Here is a 17485-nt window from a genome sequence, read left to right on the forward strand (position 1 = left end):
GATACCCAGCAATCCCATTCATAGGTATATATCTAAGTGAAATGAAAACTTCTGTTCACACAAAAACCTGTAAGTGAATGTTTATTATGATTTTATTTATAATTGTCAAAAACTGTAAATGACCCAAATATCCCTCAGCTAGGGAAGGGGTAAACTGAGGTATATCCATACAATGGGATAATAGCAATGAAAAGGAACAAATTATTGATATATGCGACGACGTGGATGAATTTCAAATGTATTAGCTAAGTGAAAGGGGCCAGGCTCAAAAGGCTACAGATTGTATGATTCCATTTATATGACATTCTGGAAAAGGCAAAACTATTGGGACAGACATCAGAGCAGTGGTTGTCAGAAATAAGGGAAAGGAGTGGGGTTGACTACAAAAGAACATGGGAAAATTTGGGGGATGAAACTGTTCTATATTTTTATTGTGATGGCAGTTATACAACTCCATCTGTCAAAATTCACAGAACTATACACAAAAAAGGATAAATTTTACTGTATCTAAATTACAATTTTTTAAAAGCTCAAAATGGAAACCATAAAATACAAAACAAAAAAAATCACTATGAAAATGACTACAATGTCTGCATGCAAGAGAAAACCTTTTAAATAGGACCATTAAAAATAAAGTCTACAATGTCATACGCATATGCACACGTTCTCTTTGCCACCCTCTAAGCACTGACAGATCTAAGCAAAGGGCATTTCAAAGGAAACCATCTCATCCTCTGTTCTTACCTGAACCATGGAATGTCTTAGGGTTGAAAGAAGGTACGCATACCCCATGAAGGCCCTAATACCTGCAAGCTGTAGAGAGCTGGGAAAGGTCACAAGAGTTCCTTCAAACTGCAGTGGGAACTGCATTGCCCCTTATTCTTCCTTAGAACAGGGGTTGACACAAATTCCCCAGCAGTGCACACTCACCTCTGTTGTGACTGCACTTATATCGACGGGCTGGATCTCAGTACTGCAGCGCTCACTCCCTTACAGAGGAAACTGAATTTTGCAGAGGCAATGAAAGTAGGCCAAGGCGACAGAGCACTCTAGTTACAGGGTGGCAGCCAATCACGGGCCCCTCCCCAGGAGTGCCTCACTCTGAGGTCAGGACTCAAAAGCAGAGTCTGTGCCGTCAGCCTGAACCCAAAGGGACTGACTTGTTGAGCTTGTTTTTCCACAGCATTAACTTGAGGGTTTATGATTTAAGACCCCAAATCAATCTCTGCCATGGGGCTGGTCTCTCCTCCCACAGTTTGCACCTAGCCTGACTTAACCTTCTCCTTGCTTCGCATGCTGAACGTGGCAGCCAACTCCAACCTAGAGCATATAGGTCACGTATTGGAAATGAAAAGCCATAATGTACCCACCATCCCAGACCATCATGAAACCCAACCGCCACAACCCAAAGAGTATCATAGTTACAACATCTTCCCCTTCCACTCAGGATCACAAACTTTAAAAATCCCTTTGGAGTTGGTTCTGCCAGGAGTTGTGGGGAACGTACCTTTTGTTTTTCCATCCACCGACACCACTTTCTTTGTCTCTGCTGTTAACAAGAGTTCATAAGGATGTTCGTCTTCTTCCTGGGCTGCACTTCCATGAATTCTAGGTCTCATGGACAGAACCTAAGGGAGAGAAACATCCAGTATATTTTGTGCATGTGGCTAATATCAAGACAGGAGTGTGGAACAAATTCGATTATTGGCTCTTTTTACATCTAAGAAGAAGAAAGGTGGAAAAGAGAAGGTGAATAATTCAAGTGTCACATAGAATCACAACTGCACTTCTGGATATATACCTGTACCTCTAATCTGAACGGCCTTTGACTAGAATATACCCTTTTCTGAGGATCACCTGAGCCTGGAAGTTTGAGGCTGCAGTGAACCAGGATTGTGCCACAGAACTCCAGCCTGGATGACAGAACAAGATCCTGTCTCTAAAGAAAAACGAAAACAAAAACAAAAACAAAAAAACAAAAAACTCCCCTTTCTTTGATTTTAGTCTTCAAAAAGTGCAAGTAAAATCCAAGATCCTTCCTTTCTTGCATCTCCCATGCCTACGGTGTTCTGCATGATCTCTTTTCTGAGGCTAATACTTGCCAAGCAGCTCTTAGCCATGCTCCATTGTGAAGGAAGACCTCTTCCTCTCTGTTTCTTTTCTAATATGCACATATACTATCCAAAGACTGGAATCCTTCCCACCTCCTCAAGAGGAAACCAAAATGACTTCCAACTGACCCTCAACACTTAATGTTTACTAGAAACAAACCTGTCGCTAAGTCCATCTCTATTTTTGTGAGCCTTTCTTCAGAGGTCCTGAGGGTTATAGGGAAGGATATCCCCAAAACTGGATTCCTATAACCTTTATGATAATACAATTTTAAATTGCTTCCACCAATCTCTGCTCTGAAGAGTCAAGTGGCCAGAAAGTTTGAATTTCAGTGAGGGGGAAAAAGCAGCTGTCTACTGAGAAATCCCTAATCCAGGCAGTCAAGTATCTCTGATGAAATAACGGAACCAGAGCTGGCTCCTCTACCTGGCAACTGTAAGGCTTTGACCAGCTGAGGGCCTGATGGCCACAGCTAGCCTTGGTACCACAGTAACCATGCTTTCCCTTGAATCAAGCTGCAGACACCACAATTAGTGCTACAGCCACTCTAGGAGAAAGAATGGATATCCTTACTTTAGAGGATAATTCTGGCCCAGCTGTCCTAAGAATCCAATCTGTTTCACAGGCAAAATAAGAAGAAAAATAAGAATAAGCTAGTGTTAAGACAAATCCTACTTACTAGAACAGCAAACCAAGGCTCAAGATCTCTTCTTGATCAGTTTGGATCGGACAAGTAAAGTATTACAAACAAGGGGGTGGGGCGGGGGGAATTCCCAATTCCATCTAACAAATAATGCTGCCCTACAAAGGTGATTCCTTGGCAAACACAGAAACTTCCTCCCATACTGACATGTCCCTCAGCCCACTGGAAAGGCATCAGGTTTGTGGTTCATCAGGTTTTTGCTTCTCAAGGCATAGCTCACTGTGTTATGGGCCTAATGAGACAACAAGGACTCTAGTAGCCTCAGACTAAATGAGAAACTGCAGCTCCCGTTTGTTAACAAGGCTGCCACTCTAAAGGCAAAAGGACTGTCTCCTTCCAAAATTCTGCTAAGCACTGCAGGAACCTCCACTTATAGCAAGCTATCTGGAAGCTAAAAGCTATTTCATTACAATGAGCCATTTACTCATATTACTTATTCCTTTGCCTCTTCATAGGAACACAATTAAAGGAACAAAGAGGGGCCATTAAGCAGTTCACATTGTGTCAACTTAATACCACAGGCAGTACAGACAGGATTTGTGTTCTGCAGGTTTACACACCTACAGCTATCACTTACACAGAGCCCTGGAAATCTGATTGAGTGTTCCACACACGGGAAGAGCTCTCATATAGCCTCAGGCATGCTTCCTTCAGAGGGAGGTAATTGACAGCCTGGATGCCCAGCCTATAATATCCTTTCTTCTCATGCAGGAGAGGGCTGATGACTTCCATGTGGAAAATCAGGCCCACTGGACCTGCTTTCTCTCTGTGCCTAGTTCTTGTGCAGGACAAATAGAGGCAGAGAACCATCAAATGCCAGAGCTGGAAGGGATCCTAACCATCACAGTAACATCCAGAGAGCACCTGGTTCTGCTCTTTCATTTGTAGATGACAAACCTGGTTCCCAAGAGGTCCAGGGACTTGTCCAAGGTTATACAGAAAGCTCACAACAGAGCTATGGCCATAAAAGTCAACTCTCCTGATTCTGGACCAGTTTGGCCTCATTCTCCCTCAACTTTCATGTTTTTCTTTATCCAATTGCTCATACCCAGACGACAAGCAGAGTAATATTTTCTTCTTGGTGCTGGCTTCTACCAGCTATGGGATTAAAAATCCTCACAATAAAGCAATAAACTGCTTTTCTTTGAGCCTTCCTAGCTCCCACTCCAGAAGCCCTATGTCACAGTCAATATGGCAATAACTGATTTTCAACAGAAAGGATTCTGCTCTTTACTAAATTACTCCTTAATCTTTTTTTTTTCCTTTCCTCCAGGACTGGCAATAAATCAAAGCCAAATACACATACACACACACACACACACACACACACACACACACGTATACACATATATATACATATATACACATATATATACATATATAATATATATATATATTTTCTGCTATGTGGAAAGCAACATTTCTGCTGCAGAGCAAAGCTAAGAGCAGTCACCACCTAACTGTGACCAATGGAATGTCCAGTTGGGGTGTGGGAGCCTTCTGGGAAGAGCTACTCCAGCAGCTGCAGCTTCCATGAATACTTAGCACATCTGAGCACAGAGAAGACAACAGCCAGTCCTGATGCAGCTGGCAGCCCCTTCTATGGGCAAAAACATCTATACAGCATGTGTATGTGCGTGAGTATATGTGTCTAATGTTTATAAGCCAGTTTCATGATCAGGTCATTAACCTGATAAGCACTCCTACGGCTAGGTATACTCTGGCTTCCCCTAAAGGCTTCTGTGAGTCATCTGACAATGACCAGGCTTAGGAATAGGAATACAAATATTGGGGCAGATTGCTTGCCAAAGACAAAAGCCTAAGTTTGATGAAGTCAGTGTCTCCTGAGATATGATATGGTCTAGGGTATTTAAGCTTTAACAGTATAAGGAAAAATGGTGAAAGACAACAGAGTCCAAAAAATATACATAATTGTACACTTTGAAGAAGACCATTCACACTACATTCAAACTATAGTATATGAACAAAATCTGCCTGGATCATATGCAGGCCATATACCCTCTATATTCAGGTACCTATAATCACCAGTAAATTAGCAAATTCAGTGTTTCACCATCTTCCAAATACTGACTATGCTGGTCCAACTGATCCAGAATTCCAGGCTATTCAGAAGCAAGTTTTAGAGAATGTATCTCAGCCGGGCGCAGTGGCTCACGCCTGTAATCCCAGCAATTTGGGAGGCCGAGGCAGGTGGATCACAAGGTCTGGAGATCAAGACCATCCTGGCTAACACGGTAAAACCCCGTCTCTACTAAAAACACAAAAAATTAGCCGGGCGTGGTGGCAGGTGCCTGCAGTCCCAGCGACTCGGGAGGCTGAGGCAGGAGAATGGAGTGAACCTGGGAGACAGAGCTTGCAGTCAGCTGAGATCACGCCACTGCACTCCAGCCTGGGTGACAGAGTGAGACTCCGTCTAAAAAAAAAAAATACATATATATATGTGTGTGTGTGTGTGTATATGTGTGTGTGTGTGTGTGTGTGTATATATATATCTCTCTCAAACTTTCCCGTCTAGGAGAGTAATATGAAGATTCCCCCTTCTCTCTTCCAGCCACCACTTCTTGACACTGTGTTACTGCCACATTGTATGCTTTAGAAAACCTTGGGAGAATAGAAAATTCTGGATATAATCCAGTGTTTCTTTAAGAGCTTTGCCCAAGCATTATGAATTTTAACTCAAGTCCTTGTTAAAGAGGGGCAGAAGGCATTTACAGAGACCCAGTCCCAACTGAATATGCTCCATATTATTAGGCTTCTCCTTGTTTAAAAAAAAAAAAAGGAAGGGGGGTAATGAGACAAACTTCTATTTATATAAAAGTATGGAAGGATTTAGTGCATGCACTTGGATCTACTAGAAATGTGTTATTATCCAGGGGTGGTAATAACAGGCTGCAAATCTAGAAACCCTTAGATGAGACATCATAATAAGCATTTTGTAATTAAAGGAAAGAATTAAGGACAGAATTTGTGCCTAGCATAGAAATCTTCCCCTATCTCCAACACTGACTTTTACATAAAAGGGCTTCCTGTATTTATACATTTTGTTAAACTAAAGCCATCTCTCTGGTTCCATGTGTTTATACTGAATAAAAGAATCTGCCATGGTCTGCGGCAATACCGTAAAAAAACCATTAACTCTAACTTCTAGGGATAAAGTGATGAGAGTAATTAATTATTTTATATTAGCTGATTTTTAAATTAGAGAATAGGGCATTGAATGAGCTACAAAATGACTATTAAAATTATATAATATTTTCAATAAATATTCCATAGATATATTCTCCTAATGGGAGGAAGTGATAGCAGAGAGTTTTTAAGATGAAAGATTAAAGACAATTCAATTTTTTCACACTTCTAAGTGAATGAGTTATTTGCCTCATGATAACATTTCCTTTTCAAAAGGGTAGACTATTCTTTTCAAATAAACTTCTTTGATCTTCCAGCCCTGGCCATCCCACATAATTCCTATGTCTTTTCTAATTGAGTCTTCATGGCTCAATTCATGTTTGTCCTGGTGTAGAGTCTTCATGTGAAATGAACAGGAAAAAATACAAAAACAGGAATAAGATGTTTGGGGCAGAAGCACTAAAGCTTGCTAATGAGGTACAGTCTAGGGAACAGTGATTAAAGGGAAGCACTACATCTTGTATCAAAAGACAAGAGGCTTAAAAGCAAAAAGTGAGACTGTTCAGCTTATTGGAGCCAGGAGAAAATGTACATTTTACTTTCCATATGGTGTGGTATGCGAGTGCTATATTAAAATTCTTTGTGAGTTTGAAAGGTCTTATTCCAGATTACTAGTACACATAATACAAATTTATAATCCAAAGAGTTGATGAGAAGATGAGAAAGCAAAGTCTTTTAAAGTACCCATCGATGCACTTTTCAACAAACTCAAATTTCAGCAATGGGAATAAACCCACAACCCTCTACCTCAGAAGCTGTCAAGGGAAAATACTTCTTATCTATGCGGTCTTCTTCCTCTTCATCCGGCGGTGGCTTTGCTGGAGGCGGTGGACGTTCCCTCTGCAGAAGAGAAAAAAACAAATATTTTGCTATCTCTTTTATCAAGTATCTAATTTTTTGGTTTGCCCTCATCTTAGCCCTTGGAAATGAAAAAGAATAATGTACAGAACTCCCCTGAGAGACTAAAGTCAAGATTTAGTCTCTGAACAGATGGAGAACTCTGTGCACACATACACAATTCAATTAGCATGCTTTACAGTTTTCGAAGTCTGTGGCAGAGATCATAAACACCTCTTTCATATCCTGGACCACAGTGAGAAATGCCAGTACTGAAAACACATAACTGCCTTGTTAGAAAATGTCCTTCATAATACTGATACATAAAACTTTACCTTAGGAAAATCAGTGGCTCACTTTTCAGTCTACTCTAGAAAGAGGAAACACTGGATCAAAAGAAATCAACCTGTGAAATTTGTTCTAAAGAATCAAAGTTATTGAAGAAGTAATGAGGAAAGTAATCAAGGACAAAAACGTTAATTCCTGTTGAAACGTTAATGCTCTGATACTGGTCTATTCCCATTTATTTTATTATTATTATTTTTTTTTGAGACGGAGTCTCACGCTGTTGCCCAGGCTGGAGTGCAGTGGCGCGATCTCGGCTCACTGCAAGCTCCGCCTCCTGGGTTCACGCCATTCTCCTGCCTCAGCCTCCTGAGTAGCTAGGACTACAGGCGCCCGCCACCGCGCCCGGCTAATTTTTTTTTTGTATTTTTAGTAGAGACGGGGTTTCACTGTGGTCTCGATCTCCTGACCTTGTGATCCGCCCGCCTCAGCCTCCCAAAGTGCTGGGATTACAGGCTTGAGCCACCACGCCCGGCTGGTCTATTCCCATTTATTAGCAAAAAGCTCAAACTGTTCTCTTATCCTTGGTTGCCTCCTTCAATAATAAGTATTATATGAAACTCTATTTCATCTAAACCCATTTAAAAAATTTTTTTTCTTTTGAGATGGAGTCTCACTCTGTCACCCAGGCAGGAGTGCAGTGGCGCTATCTCGGCTCACTGCAAGCTCCGCCTCCTGGGTTCATGCCATTCTCCTGCCTCAGCCTCCCGAGTAGCTGGGACTACAGGTGCCCGCCACCACACCCAGCTAATTTTTTGTATTTTTAGTAGAGACGGGGTTTCACTGTGTTACCCAGCATGGTCTTGATCTCCTGACCTCGTGATCTGCCCGCTCGCCTTGGCCTCCCAAAGTGCTGGGATTACAGGCGTGAGCCACTGTGCCCAGCCCATCTAAACCCATTTTTAAAAAGAAAAGAAGCTTTTTCTTTAAGGGCCATATAGTGAGTATTTTAGGCTTTGCAGTCAACTCTGCCATTATAATGCAAAAGTAGCCACACATGATATGTAAATGAACGAGTGTGGCTGTGCTCCAATAAAACGTTATTTACAAAATCAGACACTTGTGGACTGTAGTTTGCCAACCCCTGCTCTAGAATAAGAAAGCCACTGAAGAGGTGACACAGGATAAGTTAGATCATGGGTGAACAATTTCAGGAATGCACAGGAGGATCCTGATGAAGGAAAACTGAAAGCTGAAGAGATATTTACCATTGTACCTGCAGGGCCTTTAGCACTGTTTATATTCCAAAGCCCTGGTCATGCTTGAGAATCAGTGTTCCTACTAAAGGGAGTGGGGGACCCAAAACCAGAGCTGTCCTGCAGGCTCATTCCCTGGCTTGTAGGTTTGTTCACTGTGTTGTTAAAACAGGAGTATTTCAGAAAGTCAAAGCAGAGAATGCTGAGTTATGCGAGAGCCCAAGCAAAATCTGCATGGAAAGATGTTTCTCATGTTTTAGGAGCTACCCGCATTAGCATTTTGGCATCCATAATCTCTCTCTTAAAACAGGCTTCACTGTTCAGTGTTCTATCTTGATAAGTCAGTCATTCACATAGACCCTGGAACCAGATGGATGCCCAATGGCAACGACTTCAAAACAAGTCTGTATGTTCAAGCCAAACAAAGCTATTTATATCAGATGTCCCACTAAGTCCCACTTTCCCTACCCTTCTTTGCTCCAGAAGTGCAGGAACCTGGTCCCACTGTCACCTTATGAGGAAGGGAACAGCAAAAGGAGCAGGCCTGTATCCATCACCAGTTAACTAACCTTGGGACACCAAGTAACTGAGGGGAAAAAACAAAAAGGAAACACAACAACAAAAAGAACTCATCCTAGAAGCCTTCCTAATGCTAAAAAGGCCTAGAAAGAACAATATGGAAGCCTTTTGTGGAAGAAACAATCACCAGGGACACGGGAAGGAAACAGAAATACCTGTGTCTCTTTTTTTCTAAGGTGAAAACTTTGGAGCAGGGCCTAGAAGTACAGTGGTGATTTACACATACCATCATTCATTGTGTTTACCAAGAGGTAAACACGCCCTTTGCCATAGTTAATTACCAAGGGCCTGGAAGACAGCACAGCCACAACATACACAAGTAAAAATGGCAAAGCATCCACCCATTTCTGCTTAGGACCACAGCGGGGAGAGCAGGAGGCAACCAGGAGAGCAGGAGGGAACAAAGAGACCTGTGGAAATCAATCACAAGAACTCATTCTCAGCTTTCTTCAGTAACCCTGAGCAGCTTCTTCCAAAGACTCCAGCGCCCCCTAATGGGCATCACCTATAAGTACCAATTAAAACACCACCTCCCTCCAAACCTGGATTTTCTTTCTTCAGTTGTGCCTAAAAGCAAAATAAGTGAAAAAACTAGCTGTCTATAGAAGCGCTATACTGGTGGTGCTCGGCACATGCACTTGCTTTCATCACTCACAAGGAGTTTTGTCACAGTCCTTGATAACACCCACTCTGGTGGACTACCACTAGACTGCGGGCCTTTCCCAGATCCATACTAAAATGGTGTTTCAGGGCACAGCAGGGCACAGCAAGGAGTCTAACGAAAAAGAACACTCTAAGAATCATAAGGCCATTCCCAGGGCACACCTGCAAGAAACAAGAGTTACCTGCAGCCAAAGAATCATCAAAATGGTCACAAGCCAGATTCAGACCAAAAGGGAAAGGCCAGCCCCTCCAACAGGAAGAAATAACATAGGCCTGAAAATATGTCTCTAGATGGGCTTAGCACTAGGATCTCATTAGAGCAGTGGTCAGTTTAGCTAATGGGCAGTGCTCAGAACCTGAAATTGTTGTGCCTGGCAGTGGAGGAAGGTCAGTGGGACCAGTGATTCAGGCCTACACTCCCAACATAACCCTAGGGGAGAAGCCAGGGGTAAGCTATCTCAGGAACGACGCACAAGACTAGAAGTAAAAGCAGGTACAGACCGTCTGACCTGCGATTGTACAATGTTCCAACCTTATCATCGAGGGAAAGCAATACGCATTCAGTAGAAACTGTCCTTCCAAGGACTCACAGAACCATTCTGTTTTTCACTTTCAGTGCAGTATTCAAAAAATGATATAAGCTATTCAACACTTTATTATAAAACAGCCTTTGTGTTAAATGATTTTGCCCAATTGTAGGCTCATGTAAGTATTCTGAGCACATTTAACCTAGCCTAGGCTAAGCTATGGTGTTTGGTAGGTGTATTACCTGCGTTTTTGACTTATGAGATTTTCAACTTACGATGGTTTTATCAGGATATAATCCCATCGTAAGTCAAGGAGCATCTGTACCAGAGAAAGAAACAGAAAGATGGGAAAGTCGACCTTGAGAAGGGAAAATTCAGAGTTGTTCTCATCCTATTATCTCAATGGCTGGAGGCATTATAATTAGATAAAATAGGAATGTCACATACTAATAAATACAATGTTAAGCCCTGCTACAACCCTGCTGAATCTAGAACCTGCCCAAATCCAAATGGAGAATCCTTTCAGGGTAAGTGGATGGTGAGCATATGCTCAGGACAGATAGGAACTCATTTCAGTGAGCTTCTTTCACCATATGTTTCTGCTTTTCAGAGAGAAAACAGACAATATACAGCAAATATTCCAAAGACAGAAGCAACACTAAGGCTAAACAGAAATAAAATGCTTTAATTTGCTCTAAGGCCAATGAAGTCACGTAAAGATGCAAGCTGGTTATACTGAAAATTAAATTGGAAAAAATAAAACTCTACCTCAGTGTGATCTGTATAGTTTTAGGACACTCAGCAAGAGAGACCCAGCAGAGCCCCAAGAAGAAGAGAACAAGTGGGCTCCAGGCCTCGGAAACATGAGCTGGCACCAGGGATCACACTTCCTTTCCCTGTGCCCCATCACCTCACGGGCCAGCCTGCCAACACAGCCCCCAGAAGGTGCAGGCCCTGGGTCACATACAGGCCTCACTCCAGCAGGTTTCACTCCTGCTGCCTCAGCCTCCTTGTTCGTGGAGTCTCGGTCAGACGATCGCCCGCTGGCCGTGCTGTCCAACGAATGGCAGGAGACAGCGTTATACAGAGCTTCGTAGGGACCTTCTTCTTCAGCATTTGCGTCAAAATCGATAATCAGTTCAGTCACTGCTTTCTCCACGTCACCTGAGAGGAGGATGGAGGATGGAGGGCAAGAGAGTCACTAAAGGGGACCTGAATCTCAGGTTCCAACCAGTGCAGCAACCCAAAGCCTCTTTAGTCACCCGCGCTCACAAACACTAACCCAGAGCAAGAAAATGATTAGTTTGTTCCATGGACAAGAATACATATCGTTTCAGCTGTTCTTTATACCCTGAGATCTAAACAGATTTTTCCCTAATTCAGTATGAAAAACCATTGACATCTATAAGGGATACTCCCAAGACCTTTATAAAGTCCCAAAATACCTCAATACCATAATGACATTAACTTAACCCATAAAATATAGCAAGGTGTAACTGAAAAACTTAAGTTACCCTTTACATTCTTTAATAAAAGCCTCTACATGCTCAAACAAAATAGAAGACGGCAAAGGCTTTCTGAGCTGTTAGCCTGGCCTGTTTGATAACTATCAGCCTCGGAGCACCTGCAATCCAAACGTGTGACTCTGCAAAGTTACCAATGGTTAGAGCCCAGGCAACTCTGGGTTGCCTGTAAATAATCAAAACTATAAATGTAAAATCCTTGAAGAGGTTAGTGAACTACTAATCCCCTTACTAGCAGATTATGAAGTCAAGAAAAAAAGTGCATGTGGGAGGAAGACAAGGACTCCATAGTACAGAGAGCTGGGCACCCTTTAGCCCTTATCTCCCTACACCCCTCTGGGAAATCCCTTTCCCTTTTTTCACTTCTAACTTTGTTCTGTTTTTCTAGCCTTCTTTATTGTGATCCATATTGGGGGAAAGGTGTCAGTCTTTATTCTATCTTTGTATTCATCATATCAAGGACCCAAAAGTTTGCTAAATGCATCTGAAAAGGTGGATCCTGACTACTGATAGTTAGGCTGGACTCCCTAAGCTCCCATCCAGACCACATTTGTTGCTCATATGTTATATTATCAAAATCTGCCATGTACCCACCTACCAATCAGATGATACTTATTAAATATTGGCCAGGCACAGTGGCTCATGCCTATAATCCCAGCACTTTGGGAAGTTGAGGCAGACAAATCACAAGGTCAGGAGTTCAAGACCAGCCTGGCCAACATGGTGAAACCCTGTCTCTACTCAAAATGCAAAAAAATTAGCTGGGCATAGTGGTAGGTGCCTATAATCCCAGCTACTCAGGAGGCTGAGGCAGGAGAATCACTTGAACCCAGGAGGCAGAGGTTGCAGTGAGCTGAGATCGCGCCACTGCACTCCAGCCTAGGCGACAGAGTGAGACTCTGTCTCAGAAAAAAAAAAAAAAAAAAGAAATTATTACTAGTCAACTATGCACAAGGCACTACATTATGATTATGTGTTAGAAAAAGAAGGTTTCACTGATATTTGAGTTCATCTTGAGATGATCCTCCCTACTACACATCCCTGAATAGATCTCATAGAGCCAACTGGAAAAGTAGAGGCTAAAATAAAGTAGGAAAGAAGAGGCCCGGCCGGGCGCGGTGGCTCAAGCCTGTAATCCCAGCACTTTGGGAGGCCGAGACGGGTGGATCACAAGGTCAGGAGATCGAGACCATCCTGGCTAACCCGGTGAAACCCCGTCTCTACTAAAAAATACAAAAAACTAGCCGGGCGAGGTGGCGGGCGCCTGTAGTCCCAGCTACTCGGGAGGCTGAGGCAGGAGAATGGCGTGAACCCGGGAGGCGGAGCTTGCAGTGAGCTGAGATCCGGCCACTGCACTCCAGCCTGGGTGACAGAGCGAGACCCCGTCTCAAAAAAAAAAAAAAAAAAAAAAAAAAAAAAAAAAAAGAAGAGGCCCACAGGCAAAAGCATAAACTATGTCCAATAAAACTTCATATAGTAGTTGGCAAAAAATGAACTTAATATAAACTTACTAAGTAATCACAACCCCCCCAAATTATTATTTAAATTAAGATTTTTCCATTCTGCCCACGAATGTTCAACTCTTTCCAAGCTGAGCAACCCTTTACTGATAGGGGAGAGTTGCCTTACCCTGAGACTTCTGTGATATGGAGTCCATACTGGAGATGAGAGGTGGCTGGGGTGGGGGGGTCTTATCTACTTCTCTTGCACTTCTTTTTCCAGTCATGTGATCTACATGGCAAGATTAAAAAAAAATAAACAAAAAACTGCTGCACCAAATACAAATGCCTTGGTTCAATTCGTGTGTCCCCTGGTCACCCAGACAGGGAGAAAGGAGGATACCTTCAATTAATGCTGCTATCTGCTGGCTCTTTTGAGAAGGCAGTTCCCGAACAGTGTCTAGGGCAGTCAGTCCACGGTTATCTTTTATGTTGACATCAGTTCCTAGAAAGGCACACCAGGTGGACCAGGGGAGTGAGCATTTTCAAGCCAGCCTCCAAGAGGTCAAATTTTAGGACATTTAAGGCTGTCATCAGTATGGCCAACATTTTTCATCCAAAGCCATTTAATCCAGCTATTCAAGAATAGTTTACACACTTGTACTCAACCAGTGGAGATACACGTACATTGAGTTCAAACATGGCCAGCAAAACTCCCCCTAGGGGATGAGGGAGAAACAGTCCCAACCCTGGCATGCTGTGTAGACAAGAGCGCTGCCGACCTCTCACCTGCGGCCAGCAGGATTTGCACCACATCGGTCTTGCCAAACAAAGCAGCCTCATGCAAAGCACTGCCCATCTCCGTCTGGAAAGCAAACAAGAGCGCAGAGCAGGATGTCATCAGAACAGTTTGGTGCGGCTTCACATGACAAAGGGGACACAGACAAGAAAGGACACAAAATAAAACAAACCACACAAAGCCCTCTGTCATTATCTTTCCAGCTTTTCTTGTGTGGATTCCAAAACCATGATTGTGGCCCATACACCAAGGCCATGTCTGTGCCACCAACAGGCCACACGTGAATAACTGAACAGTTACTCTTAGAGCCATCTACTGGTGAAATGCCTCAGAACTCTACCTTCCTGGGTGGAAGGAGTAATGAGAAGAAAAGTACAAGAGAAACACCCTCACTTCAAATGTGGTTTGGTCAACACAAAACCTAAGGAATCATTCATCTGAATGGGAGAGGCTAACAAAGAAAGGAAATGTGGCATTTCTTGCTGGCAACGTCAAGCTGATGAGACTTTGGAGGCGCTAAATGGTGGCAGTGGGAACACATGGATAGGAAGATAATGAAACTTTTCTGGTTTTGAGAGCCAGTCCATAAGCACATCTTTTCAGGGTTTAATGACTACGGATTACCCCCTGAAAAGAAACAAAAAAATAATAGACTTGCTTGAGGAGTTCATTTGTTTTTGAAGTGTCACATTAAAATGAGTCAGCAAAAGGAAGCATTTGAAACATGATGTGAAACGTGCTAAATAAAGAGCACAGCCTAGGCCCAGCAGCATGGTCCTTGTGCCTTCTGCAAAATGACTGAGGCTCTTGAGATTGGAGGAGCCCCCACCCGCCCCGCTACCTGGTAGTTGCTGTCCATGCCAGCATCGAGGAGGACCTGGACCACGGCTTTGTGGCCATTCCTTGCTGCCAAGTGCAGAGGGGTGTGCTTCTTAGTGTTGCAGCTCAAGAGGTTGGGGTGTGCATTAAGGAGCATTTTCACCACCTCCAGTCGCCCGTACAGTGCTGCCAGGTCCAAAGGGGTCTCAAATTTGTTGTTGCGCATGGTGGGGTCCGTCAGCTCCTCTAAGAGCACCTTCACCACCTCTGTGTGGCCATACTGTGCTGCACAATGCAGGGCCGTCTCGTTGTCATTGTTCTAAAGGGTTAACAAGCAGATCACATCAGAAAGGTGACTGGCAGATGGGCACCTGATCAGGACAACCACACGTAAAACCACTGAAATTTAAATGAGAAAAATAGCAGCAATACTTGGGGGCTAATAAAAGTCGGAATCCAGGCATATTCCCCCACAAACAAGACTGACTGGTCTAATCAGCGACACCTTCCCCCAGTGATTGTGAGAAGGGAGAAGTCATCTCTTAAACACTGGCAATCCCCTGTGTGCCATGAAGGAAGGGTCTCCAGGTTGTAAGGAGAGTGAACAAGAAAATGTGGCAGGCATTTGGTAGAAGCCCTGGCAAGATGAATACCAGTAATATCACTGCTATTATTTCAGTTTAAACTTCAAATGGTTTTACAATTTGTATGTATTCAACCCTATGGTTCTGATTCTGGATTTGTCAACCATCCACTGCCTTACACATAAGCTTTTTAATAAAAGTTTTTCATCTGCGTAGCTTCTTGCATGCAAATCAATCAGCCAACAGTGAAAGTAACAGAGCAGACTAAAAATCGCCCAAGGTATCAGCCAAAAGCCATTTCCAGGGAAAGGGGGCACTCGGGCTTAGTCACAGAGAAATAGGGGACCCTGACGCTGCACTGTGCCTACTCCAGGAGCCTGCATCAAGCAACGCATGCAATATCTACTTCATTAAAATGGCAGCCAGCACAGGAAGATGTTTCTTACGTAAGAAAGAGGCAAACGCTGGCATGTTTTGTGTGAGAGGTGCAAAATATTCAGATGTAATATTGCTATCAATTCAAGCTCACAACCCACGGTCCTCTAATGCCAATTTTGTTTCAAACTAAAGACAGAATTTGGGATAAAATGGGAGAATTGTGTGCTTTATCAACCATCAGAGGCAAAATGTTAGTCATTCCAATTATGCTCTTTTACTACTGACAATGTCTAATTAGAGCAGAAATAAAGTAAGTCCCATGACCTCTCCTTTTTGAGAAGCACTGATGAAAATAATTCTCCCACAACATTTTGAGATTCCTAAATTTATCCAGGAGGCTTCTGCTACTTTTGGGAAAGAAAGCTTAAGAGGGGCTTTGTCAGTCAAGTCAATATTGTGCACCTTTCAGTGGTCAAAAGGTCGAAATTAAATGTTTCTGCAATTGCTTTAATTCTATTCATAACACTAAAAGTAATGGATTAGGAGTTACCCAAACATGCATATGCAATTCCATCTGCTTTTGATCTGGCATTTGACTGCATCATTTTTTCCAACTATACCAAGTATACCAGAAAGATCCACAGCTGCTGGGAGCAAGCCCCCAAAAGGTGAGGACAATGGCAAAGAAAAATTTTTACATGAAATAAGGACAGAAAAAGTAGTAGCAGGACACATGCAAAGATAAATGCACACAAATAAACAGAGGATGCAGAGGAAGCTGCACTGAGCTCAAACATAACTCAAGGAGAGCAGCTGCCAGGAAAGTGCCGACACCCTTCGCTGGCCAAAGGATACAGCCAGCCTGCCAGCCACAGCCTCCTATAATATGACTGGGCCCTAAGGGGCAAATTCCATGTAACCTAAAAGTCTGGAGGAAGGGGAAATGCTGGGCAGAAAGCAAGTCTTTGAGGTCCTCCCTGTGCCAAACAAACCTTTTAGGATACCCATTTGGAAGGCCTATTTCCTATTAAGCTATGGCATGAGTTTCCTAAGCAAACTTAGAGCTGTCCCTTCAGTTTCTCTCTTTTTTAACCCAACATTTCTCTGGTTGATTATCACTTTCTCTTGATGAACCAACACCATTAACAAAAACTCACAGGATCTTTCTATGGAGTAATTCTGGGGCAGAGTAGTAACCCAAAGTTTAAAAGGATTCTCCAGGTTGTACATCTCAAGATGAGTGTGATAGAAAGAGCCATGAAAGTCAGCTTATTCATATTAAAACTCCAATCCAGAAAAACTATTTACTCTGATGCAAATACTACTGTCTCTTTTAGATCCAAGTTGTCTCCCAACAAACAGAATAAATTGTCCTTGATTTTATAAAAAGTATGCCATTAGGGCTAAAGAACTGTAAAAGTCTAAACCATCCAGCAAAGAAAAAAAAAAAAATCTTCTCTATGTCTTCTTTGCCAGAATGAAAGCAGCTCTCACAAAGCTGCCCTGCTAAAGGCAAGGTCATAATCACTACTGGCAAACTTCCTGCCTCATGTTAAAAATACATCTCTGCAGAAAGTTACACTCATAGTCACAGTACAGGGAGCATCTTACTTAGGTTTCAGCCATGCCAGACATGGTCTGGTAACTATAATACCCAAGTTTCTTATATCTATGGTGATCACATCCATCACTGACACAAGCCATCACAATAAACTCTTATTACTGTAGGCTTTTTGAGCCTGACAACCATCAGGGCAAGAACTATCAGTGACTC

The 17485-nt window shown here is 42.8% G+C and overlaps 1 protein-coding gene across 9 annotated transcripts in view; it reads right to left on the reverse strand.

The window, feature by feature from the left end:
- Positions 1-17485, reverse strand: part of ANKS1A (ankyrin repeat and sterile alpha motif domain containing 1A) — a 196190-nt gene that overhangs the window by 91076 nt on the left and 87629 nt on the right. For 7 of the 9 annotated variants that reach the window (XM_078000111.1, XM_001111692.5, XM_078000108.1 and 4 more), the window contains 7 exons: positions 14772-15068; positions 13921-13996; positions 13535-13636; positions 13322-13423; positions 11137-11333; positions 6770-6862; positions 1508-1628 (listed from right to left, as the gene is read on the reverse strand). In XM_078000111.1, the coding sequence (XP_077856237.1) occupies positions 1508-1628; positions 6770-6862; positions 11137-11333; positions 13322-13423; positions 13535-13636; positions 13921-13996; positions 14772-15068 (988 nt within the window). Of the gene's footprint in view, positions 1-1507; positions 1629-6769; positions 6863-11136; positions 11334-13321; positions 13424-13534; positions 13637-13913; positions 13997-14771; positions 15069-17485 lie in introns of all 9 variants that reach the window. The other 2 variants (XM_078000113.1, XM_078000112.1) reach the window with 1 other exon arrangement.

This window comes from Macaca mulatta, chromosome 4 (genome assembly GCF_049350105.2).
Source record: "Macaca mulatta isolate MMU2019108-1 chromosome 4, T2T-MMU8v2.0, whole genome shotgun sequence".
NCBI classification, from domain to species: Eukaryota; Metazoa; Chordata; class Mammalia; order Primates; family Cercopithecidae; genus Macaca; species Macaca mulatta.